This window comes from Suncus etruscus, chromosome 15 (genome assembly GCF_024139225.1).
Source record: "Suncus etruscus isolate mSunEtr1 chromosome 15, mSunEtr1.pri.cur, whole genome shotgun sequence".
Lineage (NCBI taxonomy): Eukaryota > Metazoa > Chordata > Mammalia > Eulipotyphla > Soricidae > Suncus > Suncus etruscus.
Genome location: NC_064862.1, coordinates 86,762,093 through 86,781,635, shown reverse-complemented (window position 1 = coordinate 86,781,635; position 19,543 = coordinate 86,762,093). Strand labels below are relative to the sequence as shown.

The 19,543-nt window shown below is 52.3% G+C and overlaps 1 protein-coding gene across 1 annotated transcript in view; it reads left to right on the top strand.

Annotated features, from left to right (window-relative positions):
• The first annotated feature begins 1,206 nt into the window (after positions 1 to 1,206).
• MYO1F (myosin IF) overlaps positions 1,207 to 19,543 on the top strand; it is a 29,579-nt gene continuing 11,242 nt past the window's right edge. The window contains 20 exon segments of the mRNA XM_049789414.1: positions 1,207 to 1,228; positions 9,489 to 9,626; positions 10,830 to 10,919; positions 11,009 to 11,103; positions 12,036 to 12,123; positions 12,224 to 12,313; positions 14,773 to 14,793; positions 14,795 to 14,851; positions 14,853 to 14,909; positions 15,018 to 15,113; positions 15,115 to 15,165; positions 15,916 to 15,966; positions 15,968 to 16,059; positions 16,402 to 16,441; positions 16,443 to 16,604; positions 17,529 to 17,573; positions 17,575 to 17,611; positions 17,734 to 17,786; positions 17,788 to 17,805; positions 17,807 to 17,824. Of these exon segments, the coding sequence (XP_049645371.1) occupies positions 1,226 to 1,228; positions 9,489 to 9,626; positions 10,830 to 10,919; positions 11,009 to 11,103; positions 12,036 to 12,123; positions 12,224 to 12,313; positions 14,773 to 14,793; positions 14,795 to 14,851; positions 14,853 to 14,909; positions 15,018 to 15,113; positions 15,115 to 15,165; positions 15,916 to 15,966; positions 15,968 to 16,059; positions 16,402 to 16,441; positions 16,443 to 16,604; positions 17,529 to 17,573; positions 17,575 to 17,611; positions 17,734 to 17,786; positions 17,788 to 17,805; positions 17,807 to 17,824 (1,302 nt within the window). The 5' untranslated portion in view covers positions 1,207 to 1,225.

Below are 19,543 nucleotides of genomic sequence, written 5' to 3'. Positions count from 1 at the left end.
CTTCTTGGAAGATTTTCAATCTCCCCAGAGACCCCAATTTTTTTTTGTTTTTGGCCACACCCAGCGGTGCTCAGGGGTTACTCCTGGCTGTCTGCTCAGAAATAGCTCCTGGCAGGCACGGGGGACCATATGGGACACCGGGATTTGAACCAACCACCTTTGGTCCTGGATCCGCTGCTTGCAAGGCAAACGCCGCTGGCTGTGCTATCTCTCCGGGCCGGAGACCCCAATCTTGAGGCTTATGTTAGCTCTGTTTCTTCAGCTAGACGACCCCTCCCCTTCCTCTTCACCCTTGTGACAAACATCACAGTTTGTCACCTTCTTGGAACTGCCCTCCCAGGGCTGTGGTGGTGGTGGGGGGGGGGAGCCTTGCAAGTTGAGAACATTTCAGCAAACTGCTCAAGGCCCCGAGAGGGATGTGGTCTGGCAGGTGATCGCCACCCTCAAGATCTGAACCTGCACCCACACTTCACCCCTCCTGTATGTGCCTGGTGCTGGGGACGGATATCCAGGAGTGAAAGTAGCCAAGTTGGAAGATGACCAACTCGGGACCTGGAACCTGTGGCAAGCCTGCCCTCTCCTGCAAGCCACATGCATGCAGGCATGTGCACACAAAGCTACAAGCATATGCATAAGCGCATACCCGTCCTCCTACATGCACGCGCATAGCTGACTCCAAGGCGCTATTCTGAGAAACTGGCTCAGGTAGATGCAAATTTGCTCCGAGCTGGTCAGCGCCTTTAGTGGAGACCTCAGCAACCCCAATGCTTCCCAAGGTCACCCCCCAAAAATTCCTGCAGTCCCCCCACCAATGCCTGCAATACCTACCATGCTGTGGCTTGCATGCTACCCGCTGCCCCTTCCCCAAGCTTTGGAGAATGGGGGTGACAGGGTAGTGGCTGTGCTGGTCACCAGGAATCCTGGAGCTGCCCCTCTGTCACCGTCAGCCTCCGAGGAGGCAGCGGGTCCACCGCAGACACTGCTCTTGGGGTTCTCTCCCCGCCCACCCCCGGGGGCCCACGCTTCCCTCCCCTGCAGCCGTGGCCCCTCCCGACAGAGGAAGTGCAAGGGGCCAGTTTTAAGAGGAACTAGGGCCAGGAGTCCTGGTGAAAGGAAAGGAGCAGGGCCATGCCCCAGCCGCCCCCCAGGAACCCCTGAGTCTGCTGCACCCTCGCAGAGACCCCTTCAGACACGTCACCCAGACTCCGCCTCCAGGCAGGCCACCATGGTAAGTCCTTGAACCAGAGTGTTCTGCAGGGTGGAGGGCACCGAGCAAGTGGAGGGAAAGATACAGAGACACACACACACACACACACACACACACACACACACAGGGTCAGTCTCTGAAAGGGGGTGTCAGTGAGGGCACTGAAAAGCTAGAGGCGGTTCTCTCTGTAGCAGGTTACTACCACTGAGGTACTACTTCAGTGAACTACCTACTATTGAATACCACTGGGGTCCCCTTGAGGTCCCATCTGCTGATGGGCTGGAGAGAGGAGGGTGATGAGGATGGAGGTGGGAATAAAAGAAGAGCTCAGGGGGTTGTGGGGAACCTGGGAATCCCCCCCCCCTGAGGTCTCTGGAAACTCAGGCTCCCACCCAGACGAACGGCCCCTCACCCCACGTAGCTTGAGAAAGTTACTTCCCCTCTCTCGGGCCTTCTGTTCCCATATCTGTCACCGCTGCAAGTGTCCCCTGGGGGACCTCTGAGTGGGAAGCCAAAGAGGGGTTGTGCACTTGGGGGCCACACACTGGTAAGGGTGTCAGTGCCTGTCACTAACACCCTGTCCTGGGCAATGAGGTGCAAAGAGCCGGTGACAACCACAGAGGCCGTTCCTCATGGGGCATCGCCCCTGCACCCTGAGACTAGGATGTCCGGACTGTGCACCCTACTCCTGCAGAGCGTGGGAGGGCTGAGGACCACGCCACAGTGAGCCAGACTTGGTGGCATCACAAGACAGCGAATGAAAAGGGAGCCAGGAGTCTGGCGCGTCAAGCGCCTTCCACTTCGTCTTTCGGGTTTGGTCATCGTGTCCAAGCTGGGCAGGGTGCCTGGGGCAGCCCCAGCCCCCTAACCCCATGTCCAGGGGCCTTCGAGGTAATATGGGAGACAAGGAGAGAAAAGGCCTCTGGGAAAGAAAGCATCATGGAGGAAGTTTGTACACAGAATGAAGGCTTGCCTTGCACTTAGCAAGTCCTGATTTGATCCCAGGCATTGCATAGGGTTCCTTGAACCCCAAGAGGAGTGAGCCCTGAGCGCAACAGGGTGGGTCTCTCCCCAAACACACACACACACACACACACACACACACACACACAAATATTGGGGCCAGAGCAATAGTACAGCAAGCCCACCTGGGTTCAATCTCCAGCATCCCATATGGTTTGTCCTGTTCCCACCCAAGCACTGCCGGGAATGATCCCTGAACACAGAGCCAGGAGTAACCCTTGAGCACAATTAGGTATGACCCAAAGAAATAAGGAGAGGGGTCGGAGTGACAGCACAGCGGGTAGGACATTTGTCTTGCATTCGGTCGACTGAATTTGATCCCTGGCATCCCATATAGTTGCCCTGTGCATTGCAAGAAATGACTCCTAAACACAGAGCCAGGAATGAAGCATGAGCACTGCTGGGTGTGGCTCAAAAATAATTTTTGTTTGGTTTGGTTTTTGGGCCACACCCGGCGTTGCTCAGGGGTTACTCCTGGCTGTCTGCTCAGAAATAGCTCCTGGCAGGCACCGGGGACCATATGGGACACTGGGATTCGAACCAATCATCTTAGGTCCTGGATCGGCTGCTTGCAAGGCAAACACCGCTGTGCTATCTCTCCGGGCCCTCAAAAATAATTTTTAAACTTAAAAAAGTAGGGGGAGAAAAAGGAAAGAAGGGCCAGAGCGAAAGTACAACGGGGAGGGCGCTTGCCTTGTATGTAAGTTGACCTGAGTTTGATCCCCGGCAAACCCCACCAGGGATGATCTCTGAGCACAGACCCAGGAGTCATACCTGAGTACCGCTGGGGGTGAGGCCCCCTCCAAGGGGGAAAAAAAAAAAAGCCTTGGAGCCACAGGGATGAATAACTGGGCTGAGCACCGGCTTTGCAGTGGAAGATGCAGGTTCAATCTTGGCACTGCTAAGAGCAGTCCCTGGGGTCCCACAGACAGGGGCGCTCCTGAGCACCCCCAAACAGGATAGGAAGAAACCCCGAAACCAGCCACAGCCCAGGGACTGACCGTTGGCAGCCCTGCCAAGGAGCGGGGCTGGGCTCTAAGCAGAACAGAAAATCACACCGGAAATGATTTGCTACCTGGGAAACCGCACCCAGAAGCCAACACAGGAAACGCTGAGTCAGGGTTCGGGCTTGGGCGCTGGCTAGGTCGGGGGTCCAGGCAGGGGGAAACTGCCCCCGAGCCCAAGGGTGCTGGAGGAAGAGAGGGGCCCACTCCCCAGCTTTCCCCGGGGTGGCTGATATTGGGGTACCCGGTAGAGCACCTGGGTGTGAGCTCATGGCGGGGAGCAATGCTGGGGACCATCTGGGACCATTCCGGGGTGCAGGCATGGGGGATTGTGGCCAAACTTGTTGAAAAGTGAAGTTCATGATTATCCCTCTCAAACAGTGGCAGATAAGGATAGCAGAGGCCTTGGGTATACTTGTGGCCATTGGTGGGGTTCAGTGGTCATTAGAAAGTTCAAACATTGTTGGGGTTCATGGCTGGTCATGCTAAGGGCTGACTCCTGGCTTTGCACTCAGGAATCACTCCTGGCAGTTTTCAGGGACCCCTGGCAGGGGATTGAACCTGGGTCAGCTCTGTGCAAGGTAAACACTTTCTCTCCCCACTGCACTCTGGCTCCTAAGTTGGGGCCTTATTGTTTCTGGGGTTTTTGTGTTTGGTTGGTTGGTTGGTTGGTTTTGGGGCCATATTTGGCAGCACTCAGGATTTACACTGGCTCTGCACTCAGTAATCACTCCTGGAAGGCTTGGAGGGCCCTATGGGATACCGGGGATCAAACTTGGCTCGGTTGCATGCAAAATAAACGTCCTCCCTGCTGTGTCAAGACTCAGACCCCAAATTGGGGCCTTTATAAAAAATTGGTTTAAGAGCCCAGAATGATAGTACAGTGGGAAAGGCATTTGCCTTGTACACGACTGACCTGGGTTCAATCCCCAGAATCTCATAAGGTCCCCTGAGCCCCACCAAGCATGGCCCCAAAACCAATTTTTGAAATAATCCTGAGAGGTACTCAGAGGAACCTCTGCAGGACTGGGGATCAAACCAGGGCCAGCTGCATGCAGAGCAAGTGCCTTCCTTCCCCGCTGTGCTAGCTCTCTGGACCCTATTAAATGGTTGTAGTTGAGGGGTGTTTCCAAGTGGTGCTCAGGGATCACTCCTGGTGGGGTTCAAGGGACCCTTGGAGGTGCTGAGGGTTGAATTTGGGGACCCCTCTGTGATTTTTCTGTCAAGCCAGCAGTTCCATGAGATGTAGCAACAAGGGTGCTAGGGACACCCTCATGGGGAATGTGGGGTGACCCAGACCCTGCGGTGCTGGGGAGATCAAATCCAGGCCATCATCAAGCAAAGCCTGTGCCTTAATTTACCTGGTACCCTCCCCGCAACAAAGCATAGCTCACTTTGCTTTATTTTATTTGAATTTTTGAATCATCTTTGGTTGCTCAGGGGTCACTCCTTGTGGGACTTGAGGGACCCTGTGGGGTTCTGGGGGTCAAACCTGGGGCAACCATATATATGCAAGGCATTGATTGCCGTCCCTACTGTCCCATGGTTCTAACATTATGTGGGCCGCTTTGAAAGGGGGTGTACCAGGTCTGGCTCTGTGTGGACTATAATGGCTGGGCTAGGGGTGCCAAGGCCCTGCTGAGATGCTGGTGATGGAGGCCACCCAATGGGTAGAGAAATTGTGGTGAGAAGCACTCATTTTAGTTTTGAGTTGTCTGCTTGGTTAGGGTACCACACCCGATGATGCTCAGGGCTGACTCCTGGTTCTGAGGTAAGGGATGACTTTTGGCAGTGCTCAGGGACCCTACGAGGTGCTGAGGATCAAATCCAAGTGGGCCTCATGCCAGCAGGCACCATCCTGTCTGTATATTGCTCTGGCCCCATTGGTCACACTATTTTGGGGTTGGATGGTGACTCTTAGCCAATCAGAACCACAGTTCAAAATGAGGGCTTGAGGATGTGGGCCATGTGGGATCTCATTTTGTGTTGGGGATCCCCCAGGCCACTCCAGGGGTATTGTAGGCCCCCACGGCTGCACTTTTTGGGGATCCATATGGTGCCTGTAATGAACCTTAGTACACACACCCCAATATACACACTGGCTCCACAACTAGACTGGAAATTGATGTGGCAAGCCTGCCTCCTCCAGGAAGCTCTCCCTGACCACCCCTAGACATCTTCCAGTATGGACCTACAGTTCCTTGTGCGGTGCACAGTTCCCCCATAATAGATGAGGGGCTCAGGAAGTTACATTACCTCTAGAGTTCTAACCCTCCTTCCTTTGGTAGCAAGGAACCCCACTCTCCCTGGACCCCTTGCCTGTAGGGAGTGGGGAGTCTGTAGGGATGAGGTTCGATGCCCCATCTGCTTCCCCACTCTGAGCCCTGACTGCTTTTCACAAGAGCTGGGGAGGTTGAGTCATCCTTGCCTTGTGGTCAGCAGTGACCACGGTCTCTTTGTTGTGCCCCCAAAACGGAAGGGACTGAGGGACAAACAATTTCAGCTTGATCCAGGGGGATGGGCACCCTAAGAAAGGGACAGCCGTGACCAGGAAAGGGGGTACTTCCACTCTTCCTTCACTCAAGAACTTTGACCAGTCCCTTCACATTCTTGGGGTTCACCCCCCTGCAATTTCCTGATATCCTCCAATACTTCCCCCCATCTCTATATTTTTTCATCCACTGCCTGCCCCCTTGCCAAAAAATATCCATGTAGGAGAGGCATTCTTTTGGGAGGAGGTTACACCCAGCAATGTTCAGGGATTATTCCTATGGGATGCTGGAGACTGAACCTGGGTCAGCTGCAATGCAAGACAAGTGCCTTTCTCACTGGAAAGACTCTGGTCCCCTCCCAACAGGAGATAGATTTGAAAATCTGTCTTAGGGCTGGAGGTGTGGCAGGCTTTCCCTGTGGGTCCCCTGAGCTAAGAGATACTCTGAGCCACACTAGATGGATACGGCTCAAAATATAAAACAAAGAAGGTTTTTACAATGTAAAATGTAGAGGGCAGGAGGGATAGTACATGTGGAAGTCATTTGCCTTGCATTCAACTGACCCAGGTTCGGTCCTTGGCATCCCATAGAGTCCCCCAAGCACCCCCAGGATTGATCCCTGAGCTCAGAGTCAGGAGTCAGCCCTGAGCACCACTGGTTGCAAATGGAAATGAAAATGAATGAAATCCACATATAAAGCAAACTGATGGAGATGTGCTCTCCGGGCCCCTGCCCAGTTGGACATCCAGACCTGAAATCACAATTGATATCGCACCAGGTTCCCCGTAGAGCAGGGGTGAGCTGTCAGAAGGACCCAGAAATCATGAGGTGTGGCCTTAGCACATGGCAGGATGGGAAACCATGGGGTCTGGTCCCAGTGCATGATGGGAAGCCATGGAGGTCTGGTCCCAGTGCATGATGGGAAACCATGGGGGAGTTGGTCTCAAGGCAAGATCTGAAATCATGGCAGTCTCCACTGTGTAATAGGAAGTCATGGAGTCTGGTCCCAGTGCATGATGAGAAATCATGGGATCTGGCCCTGGTGCAGGCCAGACTGGTCCAGATGCTTCCAGCAGCAACCCAGCCCCGCCTGTGGTCTTCTGACTATGGCAGTGATGTTATAAATATCCACATGGGACTCAGCAAAAAAATTCCCATACACATACTAGAGTGAAGTCACTTGGTCCTACGCCAGCACCCCACAGCTCTGTGATCTCGAGGCTGGGAGTGATTTAGGAGCCTCCCCCCGGATTCCTGGGGCCCTGGGGGTGGGGCCCAGAAGGAACAGAAATGCCGGGTGGTCAATGAGGAGGGGAAGCGGAGGAGAAGCAGAAAGAGGAACTGAGTCTGGGGCTCTTTGGGGATAAGGGTGCCCCAAGCCACTGCCTTGAGAACAGCTCAGTCCTAGAGGCCTAGAAAAGCTGGGGTGGGAGGTAGGCACCTGGGTTTATCTCTAAGGAGAAACCTTGGACAGGATCTACCTGTCTTCTACCTCCCTACTATCCCCCCAAGGCTCCATGTGACCCAGACTGAGCTGAGGACCCTGCAGCTCCCATAAGGAGTGCTTCCGAGTGCTCCCTTCCTGCTGTATGGTGGAAGAGAAAATATATAACCACTCTATGCTGGCCTAGTTCTCTCTTCTGCGAAAGGAACCGGATCCTAGCACTGACCTTGGCCCACAAAGGCATCCGGGGAAATGAGGCCAAATACAGGAACAGCTACCGTATTTCACAGCCTTGTTAACACAGACTTGGTGCCAACTATTTCTCATTGGCAAGACAGGTGGAGTGCAATTACAATATGAAGCCTCTTATTAAAAAATAAAAGAGTATGTTGACATTACTAAGGAAAGATTAATGAGAGTGGTAGGGAAGATGAATAGGTGGGTGCAGAGATAGTACAAGATAGGGCACTTGGGGCCGGAGAGATAGCATGGAGGTAAGGCGTTCGCCTCATATGCAGAAGGTCGGTGGTTCGAATCCTGGCATCCCATATAGTCCCCTGAGCCTGCCAGGAGAGATTTCTGAGTGTAGAGCCAAGAGGAACCCCTGAGCACTGCTGGGTATGACCCAAAAACAAAACAAAACAACCAACCAAACAAACAAACAAACAAAAAAAACCAGATAGGGCACTTGCCTTGAACATGGCCACACCATGCTAGACATACCCCTGGCCCTAGAGTCCCCAAGCACTGCCATGAGTGACATCTGAAGGCAGAAACAGTAATCAGTCCTGAGCACCTCTGGGTGTGGCCCCTAAACAAAACCAAAATGATTTTGAAAGGTAACATGGTAAGACCAGGAGAGCAGGTCTCTCAGCTCAAAGGGATGGAGCAGTGCCTACATGTGTGGAGCGATGCTGGGGGTGTTCTAGGACACACATACCCCACATCCCCACAGCTGAGTTACTGCTCAGTGTAGGAACTTGGGAGGTCACTATGAGATGGATTGGTGGGTGGAAGAACATATGGATGGATGGATGGATGGATGGATGGATGGATGGATGGATGGATGGATAGATGGATAATTGGGTAGATGTGTGGATAGATGGATGATGAGTGGGTGGAATGGTGGCTGGACAGAGGGACAGATGGATAACTGGACTGATAAATAAGCAGATGGACAGAAAGATGAAAGTATGGGTAGGTGGGATGGATGGACGAATGAATGGATGAGGTGATGAGTAAATGGATAGAATGATGGACAGTTGGGTAGGTGGGTGGGTGAATGGATGGATGAATGTATGGATGGACAGATGGACAAATGGAGATAATGGGTGGATGGTGGGTGGGTAGATGGATGGATGCATGGATGGATGGATAAATGGATGATGAGTGGGTGGAAGGATGATGGACAGACAGGGACAGATGAATGGATGGACAGATAATTAAGCTGATGAACAGAGATCAAAGAATGAATAGGTGGTTTGTGGGAAGGATGATGGCTGGATGGGTTAAGTGGGTGTGCTGATGGATGGATAGATGGATGGATGAATCAGTAGGTGGATAAATTAATGGGACAGTTGGATAGTCGGTGGGTGGAAGGATGGATGGGTAGGTGGATTGATGGATGGACGAATGATGGGTGAACAGCTGATGGAAAAGTAGATGGTTGGATGGGTAGATAGACACACAGACCGACGAACATATGAACACAGAGGGTGGAAAGATGGCTGATGAATGGATGAATGGATGGTTGGTTGGTTGGTTGGTGATGTTCATTTTTTGGACAGCACAGGAGTTGCCTAGGTCTTGCTCCTGGCTCCAAGCTTAGAAACACCCCCTGGTGGTGGGTTGGCTGCATGCCAGGCGTCTTAACTGCACCATCCCTGGGGCCTCTAATTGGGGTTTGCTCTCCCTTGACCATGGTCACTCCAGGTCCTCTTCTTGCAGCTGACAATCAGCACCAATTCTCATGTCCCAGGTCTGGGTGTGTGTCAGAGGCTTCCTGGAACAGAACCTCCTCTGGGTGGGAGTTCCTCAGATGCAGGGTCCTCACACCTACTCCCCTTCACTCCCCTGATCCCAATCCCTGCCATGTAGGCAAAGCAACCCAGAGAGAACTGGTGTGTGAAAGATTAATGCCCTGGCTGGGTTCAGTCTGGCTAAGAAAGGAGAAATCCAGGAAGGTTTCCTGGAGGATAAATCTCATAGATCCCATCAGTGACAGTAGATAGAAGAAAGGAAAGCTGGCTGGGGTGGGGAGGCTCTCTGTGGGTTCATGGGGTGTCGCCACCCTCACCATCACCTGTGTCCACTCCCAGGGCAGCAAGGAGCGATTCCACTGGCAGAGCCACAACGTGAAGCAGAGCGGAGTGGACGACATGGTGTTGCTACCGCAGATCTCGGAGGATGCCATTGTGGGGAACCTACGCAAACGCTTCATGGACGACTACATCTTTGTACCCTGCGCTGGGGAGTGTGGGGGAGACTGATCCCCTAGCTGCCTCTCTGGGAGGCAGGTTCCCCGTCCCAGAGGGATTGGTCCATTTCTGCCTATCCCAGACTGAGCCCCAGTTTGTTCGATTGGTTTGGCTTTGGGGGTCACACCTGGAGATGCTCAGGGCTGACTCCTGGCTCTGTGCTCAGGAATCATTCCTGGTGGGGGTCATTTCTATGGGATGCTGGGGATCTAATCCAGGTCTGCCGTGTGCAAGGCAAGCATCTTCTCCCCTCTCCTATTTTTCTAATCCCAAGTTTTTGTTTTAGGGTTGGGGGGGTAGGGGGCTCCTTAGCAGTGCTCAGTCTTGCAGAGTCTGAGCCAAGAGGCTGGTGGCTCAATGCCAGAGCCTGATGGTGCAGTGATGCTCAGATTCCGCATCACCCCAGAATCCACCTTGTGATGTTCCAGGGTCACACTTGGTGATGCTTGGGGACTGTAGAGTGGCAGGGATCAAAGCAGACTCAGCCTCGGGCAAGGCAAGTGCCTTCTCCCCAGTGCTTTCTCTAAGGCCCCTCAGTCCCTTTTTCCACCTATCCATGTCTCTATGTTGGGCCAGGCAGACAGTCTCAAGGGGTTGGAGCACTTTCCAGAAAAGCACAGGGCATAAGGGTCAATACCTGCTACCAAAGGACTCTTGAACTCTAGCGTCCCCTAGTACCCAAGATAAGAATTAAAAAAAACAAAAAAAAAAACTCGGGGCCGGCGAGTTGGCGCTAGAGGTAAGGTGTCTGCCTTGCAAGCGCTAGCCAAGGAAAGGACCACGGTTCGATCCCCCGGTGTCCCATATGGTCCCCCCAAGCCAGGGGCAACTTCTGAGCGCGTAGCCAGGAGTAACCCCTGAGCATCTAACGGGTGTGGCCCGAAAAAAAAAAAAAAACTCACCAATCCATCATCACAATTATGAGGCTTGGAATGGCTTCATGGAACAAGATAAGTGGGCAGACCTGTGCAATAGGGCAGTGCATGGGCAGCTGCCTTGCACGCAAGCTCATACCTCAATACCCCATATGATCCCCCAACCTAGCCAGGAGGGATCCTTGAGCACAGAGTAAACCCTAAGCCTTGATGGGTATAGTTCCTCCCCAAAAAAGAGGGGCCAGGCATCGGTGAAGGGCAAAGCCAGCCAAGATCCTGCATGGTCCTTAACCACCTCATCACCCAGACCTACATTGGCTCCGTGCTCATCTCCGTGAACCCCTTCAAGCAAATGCCCTACTTCACCGATCGTGAGATTGACCTCTACCAGGGCGCGGTGAGACTGGGTCCTCCCAGGTTGGGCAGAGTCATTACCCCCAGGATACCCGAGCCAAGGAATGAGAACTGCTGTCCTCTTTACCTCAGGCCCAGTATGAAAATCCCCCCCACATCTATGCCCTCACCGACAACATGTACCGCAACATGCTTATTGACTGTGAAAACCAGTGCGTCATCATCAGGTAAGAGATGGGGCCAGCCAGACAACCCTCCAAATCCTAACCTCATCCCCCAAGCCCAGATAGATGTCTCTAGAGATGTCTGTTTTGTTGGGGAGTCACATCCCACATCTGCAGTGTTTGGAAGACACTGCTGGCAGTGCTAGGGAGTATCAAACTCGGGTATCAGGGGCTGGGATGATAGTACATTGGGAGGAGGTGGCTACGCACATGCCTGACACGGGTTTGATTAGGACACTCCAAAGGGTTCTGTGTGCACCGTTCAGGAGTGATCCCTGAACAAAGAAACAGAAGTAAGTCCTGAGCATCGACAGGTGTGGTCCCAAAACAAATAAACAACCAGCTAACTTCTGGGGGATCTGCTCACAAAGCCTGCTCTTGAACCATCTCTCTGGCTCTTGCCTAAAATTCGATGCAAACACAGCCTGGCCACCCCTTCGGGCCCCAGTTCAATGTTTCTTTCCTTGTTACCCTGTCTGAGCCATTTTCTTTTTTTTTGGGGGGGGGGGGGGAGTGAGTACACCTGGAAGTTCTATGGGCTTATTCCTGTCTCTGTGCTCATGGAATAATTCCTGGCAGGGCTCAGGGGGCCCTGGGATGCGAGGATTGAATCCGGGGCAGTCATGTGCAAGGCAAGAGCCCGTCCCGCAATACTCTCATTGGCCCTCTATGGTATTTGTTTCAGTCTTCATCCACCCTCTGAATATCAAGGTCGGAAATTAGAGATTGTCTTTATTGCCTCATTCTCTCTGAATTCCCAGTACCTCCAAGAGTGTCTGGTACATAGGAGGTACTGAAAGAGCAAATGACTGAATGGATGAATGAATGAATGAATATGAATGAATGCAATGATCAGGGCCTAGAAAGAGCATTTCCCTCTACCTCTCCACCCCTGGCTGTTCACCCAACCATCCCCTCGTGCCCACCCCCCACAGTGGAGAGAGTGGAGCTGGCAAGACGGTGGCTGCCAAGTACATTATGGGCTACATTTCCAAGGTGTCTGGCGGAGGTGAGAAGGTCCAGGTGAGACGAGAACGGGCCGGGCTGGGTCTTCCCCCAGGTGATGCCCGGAAGTTCATCACCACCCCTGAATTCTTCCTATCCCCACCTGCGCTGCCCCCAGAATGTGAAAGATGTCATCTTGCAATCCAACCCTCTGCTCGAGGCCTTCGGCAACGCCAAGACTGTGCGCAACAACAATTCTAGCCGATTTGTGAGTCTGTCTCTCTCTCACTCATACACACACACACACACACACACACACACACACACACACACACAAAACTGTAGTCCAACTACACATAAAAAAGGTTGGGAGACTCACTTCCTGTTTCTGATCTGCAAGCAAAAGAGTCCTGTTCTCCCCAAGAGCAACATGTCTTGCATGTTTGTGCGACATTTTAAAGGAAACCCCCCCACCCCAGGTAGCAAACAGGCAACATACTTTCCTACTCACATTCCAGTTCCCAGTTTTTCTTCTGGCTTCCTTCCTTCCTCCAGGGAATAGTTCTCAAGCCGCCTCTTGGTGTCACTTAAGGTGCTGGCGTCGATTGAAAAGAGAATCATTTAAAAGATTTGTGTCTTTTAAGAGTTTGTTCCTGGAGGCTAGAGAGATAGAATGGCAGGGAGGGCACTTGCCTCTCAGGTTCAGTCTCCAGCATCCCATAGTGTCCCTTGAGCATGGCAGAGGATATGGCCAAAAAAAATCCCAAAAACAAATAAACAAAATTTGGGGCGGTCTATTTTATTTTATTTTTAAAAATATCTCCATCTGGGGCCAGAGAGATAGCACAGTGGCTTTTGCCTTGCAAGCAGCCTACCAGAACCTAAGGTGGTTGGTTCGAATCCCGGCATCCCATATGGTCCCCCGAGCCTACCAGGAGCTATTTCTGAGCAGATAGCCAGGAGTAACCCCTGAGCACCGCCGGGTGTAGCCCAAAAAAACCAAAAAGAAAATAAAAAGAAAAAGAAAGAAGAAAGAAAAGAAAAGAGAGAGAAAGGAAGGAAGAAGAAAGAAAGAAAGAAAGAAAGAAAGAGAAAGAAAAGAAAGAAAGAAAGAAAGAAAAGAAAGAAAGAAGTAGAAAGAAAGAAAGAAAGAAAAGAGAAGAAAGAAAGATAAGAAAGAAGAAAGATAAGAAAGAAAGAAAGATGGGGCTGGCGAGGTGGCGCTAGAGGTAAGGTGTCTGCCTTGTAAGTGCTAGCCAAGGAAAGATCGCGACCGCGGTTCGATCCCCTGGCGTCCCATATGGTCCCCCCAAGCCAGGGGCAATTTGTGAGAGCTTAGCCAGGAGTAACCCCTGAGTGTCAAAATGGGTGTGACCTGAAAAACCAAAAAAAAAAGAGGAAGGAAGGAAGGAGGAAGGAAGGAAGGAAGGAAGGAAGGAAGGAAGGAAAGAATGAAAGAAAGAAAGAAGAAGAAGAAAGAAAGAAGAAGAAAGAGAAAGAAAGAAAGAAAGATAAAAGAAAGAAAGAAAGAAAAAGAAAGAAAGAAAAGAAAGAAAGAGAAAGAAAGAAAGAAAGAAAGAAAGAAAGAAAGAAAGAAAGAAAGAAAGATGGGGCCGGCGAGGTGGCGCTAGAGGTAAGGTGTCTGCCTTGTAAGCGCTAGCCAAGGAAAGATCGCGACCGCGGTTCGATCCCCTGGCGTCCCATATGGTCCCCCCAAGTCAGGGGCAATTTCTGAGAGCTTAGCCAGGAGTAACCCCTGAGTGTCAAAATGGGTGTGACCTGAAAAACCAAAAAAAAAAAAAGAAGGAAGGAAGGAAGGAAGGAAGGAAGGAAGGAAGGAAGGAAGGAAGGAAGGAAGGAAGGAAGGAAGGAAGGAAGGAAGAAAGGAAGGAAGAAAGAAAGAAAGAAAGAAAAGAAAGAAAGAAAGAAAGAAAGAAAAGAAAGAAAGAAGAAGAAAAGAAGAAGAAAGAAAGAAAGAAAGAAAGAAAGAAAGAAAGAAAGAAAGAAAGAAAGAAAGAAAGAAAGAAAGAAAGAGAAAGACGGGACCAGAGAGGTGGTGCTAGAGGTAAGGTGTCTGCCTTGCAAGCGCTAACGTAGGACGGACCACGGTTGGATCCCTCGGTGTCCCATATGGTCCCCCCCAAGCCAGGAGCGATTTCTGAGCACATAGCCAAGGAGTAATCCCTGAGCATCAAATGGGTGTTGGCCCAAAAACCAAAAAAAGAAAGAAGGAAGGACGGAAGGAAGGAAGGAAGGAAGGAAAGGAATGGAAAGGAAGGAAGGAAGGAAGGAAGGAAGGAAGGAAGGAAGGGATGAATGAATAGATGAACAAATGGATCTAGCTTGAAAGACTACTCTGAAGAAGGTAATTATCTCAAATGTATCCTAGACAGGCTTAAATCCCTTGCACCTCATTAGGTTTCCTGAGCAACCAGGAGTGATCCCTGAGGCACTGCCGGATAGGTGTGGAGCCCAAAAGATAAAACAAGAGGGCCGGAGCCATAGCACAGCGGTAGGGCATTTGCCTTGCATGCTGCATACCCCAGTTTCAACCCCTTGCATGCAGCCTACCCAGTTTCATCCCCGGCATCTCCATATGGTCCCCTGAGCCTGCCAGGAGTAACCCCCTGAGCACTGCCGGGTGTGGCCCCAAAACAAAACAAAAATAAAACCTCTGGGGGCCAGCAGGGGCCAGTGTCGGGGGCTGATCTGTGCTCTGGGGTTTAGGGCAAATACTTTGAGATCCAGGTTCAGCCCGTGGCGGGGAGCCGGTGATGGCGGAAGATCGTCCAACTTCTTGCTGGAGAAAATCCCGTGTGGTCATGCAGAACGAGAACGAGAGGAACTTCCACATCTATTACCAGGTGCCAGCACAGGGCCCGGTGGGGCTGGGGGGACCCTGGAACCCTCAAGGGGCTGGGGTTCCCCAGTGCTGGGGGGCAAACATAAGCAAGGTGCCACATATCCCACAGCTGCTGGATGGCGCGACCCCGGAGCAGCGCCAGAACCTGGGACCTCATGACCCTGACTACTATTACTACCTCAACCAATCGGACACGTACAAGGTTGGATGGCACGGATGACAAAAGCGACCTTCCAGGAGACAATGGTGAGCACCAAGCTACCAGCTGGGACCCCTCTGCTACGAGCCCCAACCCTCTCCAGCTGCAAAGCAGGGAAACTGAGGTTCTGGGGTTCCAAAAGAGAGTTCAGGGGCCTGGAGAGATAGCACAGCGGCGTTTGCCTTGCAAGCAGCCAATCCAGGACCAAGGTGGTTTGGTTCGAATCCTGGTTTCCCTTATGGTCCCCCCGTATATAGCCTGACAGGAGCTATTTCTGAGCAGACAGCCAGGAAGTAACCCCTGAGCACCGCTGGGATGTGGCTCAAAAACAAAAACAAAACAAAAAGAGATGAGTTCAGCAGGGAGAGAGCTTGGCTTGTATGCAACCGGCCCAAGTTCAATCCCAGACACCCCCTACGATTCTGAGCCCAGCCAGAAAGAGGTCCTGAGTGCAGAGCCAGGAGCATCGCCAGGCGTACCCCTCCCCCCCAAAAAAAAAAAGGAAAACTGAGGCTCAGAGAGGTGCAGGGACTTGCCCCTCTGTCTCCCAGAACAAGCAGGTGTAAAGAAGAGGCGAGGATCAGGCGCTAGCTCGAAGGGCTGGAGCAAAGAGCTTTGAATTTGGGTGCCTAAGATTCAAGCCTCATCACTGTGGGTCCCACCCAAGGTGGGCCCCTCTCCAAAAAAGGAGGGCAGTAGGCCAGATCCCCTGGCCTCTGTGCCCTAAGGGGTGAGGTGGCCAGGAGACTGTCCAGCTGTGGGTGTGAGGTTCAGCATCTGCCCCTGTCCGTCATCCTTCCCCCCCCAGAACGCCATGCAGATCATCGGGATTCCACCCAATGTGCAGCAACTGGTGCTCGCATCTCGTGGCGGGGATTCTGCACCTGGATAACATTCAGCTTCCGCGAGGACGGGAAACTATGCCCGGGGTGGAAGAAGTACGGGACCGTGAGTGTGGGGTTGCAGAAGGGGGTCCAGAATCCCCAGGAGGGCATATAGGCTTGCTTGGGAGAACCTTGTGCGTGCACGACCAAATCTTCTTGCCGTGGGTCCAAGTCCACGAGCGTTCCCCCATGTGCCTTGCAACTGTGTGCGCTCGCGATCCGAACTTTCATGCGTTGTGATCTTGCATGCAGAGCCCTGATCTACTTCTTCCCAGTCTGGCCCTTGCATATGAGACTCCCCACCCAGGCATAGCATGTCCCAAGGCCAAGTGGGGGGACAGTCAATTGTAGCCTGAGCCCCAGGTGCCCAATATGCTGCTCCCTTTTCCACCCTGTGCCCCACCCCCCAGTCCCTGGGCCTTCCCGCCCTACCTGCTGGGCATTGACAGCGGGGCGGCTGCAGGAGAAGCTGACCAGCCGCAAGATGGACAGTCGCTGGGGCGGCCGCAGCCGAGGGTCCATCGATGTCACCTTGAACGTGGAACAGGCGGCCTACACCCGCGACGCCCTGGCCAAGGGGCTCTACGCCCGGCTCTTTGACTTCCTGGTGGAGGTGATTGGTGGGCCTGGGAAGAGACTCAGAAGACCCAGACCTAGAAGGGACTGTGGGGGCCCGCAGAGATAGCACAGCGGCGTTTTGCCTTGCAAGCAGCCGAATCCAGGACCAAAGGTGGTTGGTTCAAATCGGTGTCCCATATGGTCCCCCGTGCCTGCAGGAGCTATTCCTGAGCAGACAGCCAGAAGTAACTCCCTGAGCATCGCTTGGGCTGTGGCCCAAAAAACCAAAACCAAAAAAAAAAAAAAATGAAGGGACGTGGGGGGAGAGGCAGCCACCCTCAAACCATGCCAGCGGGGAGCAAAAATGTGCAGCTGTGAGTGACAGGCCAGATGGGAGGTGCAGGGATTGAACCAAGCCCTCATATTGTGGTTCAAAGCCAAAAAAAGAAAAAACCATTTTGGGGGCTTTTGGGGAGCACACCCAACAATACTCAGGGAATACTTTAGATCACTGAGTGGAAAGACTTGGGAGACAATATGGGATACCCCGGGATCAAACCTGGGTCATTTGTTTGTAAGGCAAAGAATCGTAACCACTTTCTCTGGCCCTCATATGAGCCATTTTATTTTATTTTGCTTTGGGGGCCACACCTGGCAGTGCTCAGGGTTTACTCCTGGCTCTGCTCAAGAATCATGCCTAGTAGGTACATGGGAGAGAAGGGGGTTTTCAGGATGCTGGGATCGAACCCAGGTCAGCTGCATGCAACACCAGCTGTGCTCTCTCCAGCCTCATGAGCCCATTTCAAAGCTGAGGAAGCTAGAGGTGGGGTGTGGGGCAGCGCTCCAGGACCAGAACCTGACTGTAGAGGTACTTGGGCCCCTCCTAGTGGGGACAGCCGGGGACATTGGTGTCTCAGAGACCGGCTCAAGGGGGGGGGTTTGGCCTGATGTCATCTCCCCCGCCCTGTCCTCCACTTAGGCCATCAACCGCGCCATGCAAAAGCCCCAGGATGAGTACAGTATTGGGGGTGCTGGACATCTATGGCTTCGAGATCTTTCAGTGTTATAGCCCATCCCCCCTCTATCTTTTCTATGCCCCTGCTCCTGGGGGGATCCCTGGTGATCCTCAGGGCACCTAGCCAGAACCCTCCCCTCCTTCCTCTTCCTTTTCTTCCTCTCCATAGAAAAATGGCTTTTTGAGCAATTCTGCATCAATTTCGTCAACGAGAAGCTACAAACAGATCTTTATCGAGCTCAACACTGAAGGCAGAGCAGGTATTTGGGGATGGCTGGGCTTCAAAGGGAAAGACCACGAGGGCCTCAGCTTGCCCCCGACTCCCCTGACCCCCACCTCTTTGGGACCTGGTCAGGGGTCCCAAAATGCAACTTCCAGGGGCCTGGAGACTAGGACAGCCAGAAAAGACCCTGACTTTGTATTACACTCGACCCAAGTTCGAACCCGGGTCACCAGGTGGGGTGACCAGCCGATGGGGTCACATGTGGCAGGTTCCGAGCGGCAACACATCCTTGGAACATCGCATGGATCCTACTGGTCCTTCTTTGGCTGAGAGTTGCACTCTATCCCCCAAATGCAACTCGATTTTGCCTCTTTCTGAGATCCTTTGTTTCTGGGGCTTGAGGACCTCTGCCATCGGGGATCACTACTGGTGGCGCTTAGGTAAGGGGACCATCTGGGGTGTTGCCAGGGATTGAACCCTGCACTGGCCAACATGCCAGGCAAAATGCTCCACCCCACTATACTTTTTATCTATCTGGCCTCTATTCATTCATTTCTCGATTAATTATTTTTGTTTTGGGTGCCACACATATTAATTGCTCGGGATACATTCTCACCCCTGCATCAGGCATTACTCCTAACGATTGCTCAGACAACAATGTGGGACTCTGGGGATCAAAACAAGGTTAGCCATATGCAAGGCAAGCACCCTCACTACTGTCCTATTGCTCTGGTTCCCTGAGCTCCCTCTGAAAGAGGTTTTCTGGCTCAAAAGCTTTGACAATGGGGCTGGAGAGATAGCATGGAGGTAAGGCGTTTGCCTTTCATGCAGGAGATCATCGGTTCGAATCCCGGCGTCCATATGGTCTCCCGTGCCTGCCAGGAACAATTTCTGAGCCTGGAGCCAGGAATAATCCCTGAGCACTGCCGGGTGTGACCCAAAAACCACAAAAAAAAAAAAAAAAAAAAAAAAAAAAGCTTTGACAAAAGGCCCGGAGAGATTAGCACAGCGGCGTTTTGCCCTTGCAAGCAGCCGATCCAGGACCTAAGGTGGTTGGTTCGAATCCCGGTGTCCCATATGGTCCCCCCGTGCCTGCCAGGAGCTATTTCTGGGCAGACAGCCAGGGAGTAACCCCTGAGCACCGCCGGGTGTGACCCCAAAAAACAAAAAAAAAAAAAAAAAAAAAAAAAAAGCTTTGACAAGAACTGAGAAATAGCTGCTTCCTTCATTCACTCCTTCAGCAATTGTTTCACTGCTTTCACTTTTGTTCCATTTTGGGGTGGAGCACACCCAGTGACACTCAGAGGTTACTCCTGACTCTGTACTCAGAATTAGTTTCTGGAACAGAAACCAGAATTTTCTTTTTGGGGGGGGGGGTGTCACACCCGGCAGTACTTAGGAGTTCCTCCTGGTTCTATGCTCCGAAATCGCTCCTGGCAGGCTCAGGGGACCATATGGGATGCATTCTGCATGCAAAGCAAATGCCTTAACTCCATGCTTTCTCTCTGGCCCCAGAAACCAGAGTCTTTTTTTTTTTTCTTTTTTTGGTTTTTGGGTCACACCCCAGCAGCGCCTCAGGGTACTCTAGCTCTCTGCTCAGAAATCATTCCTGGCAGGCTCAGGGGACCATATGGGATGCAGGGATTCAAACCATCAACCTTCTTCATGAAACGGCAAACGCCCTACACCTCCATGCTATCTCTTCAGCCCCAATTTTCCTATGTTTTTTAAATCATGTTGCTTTTGGTCTTCCTAA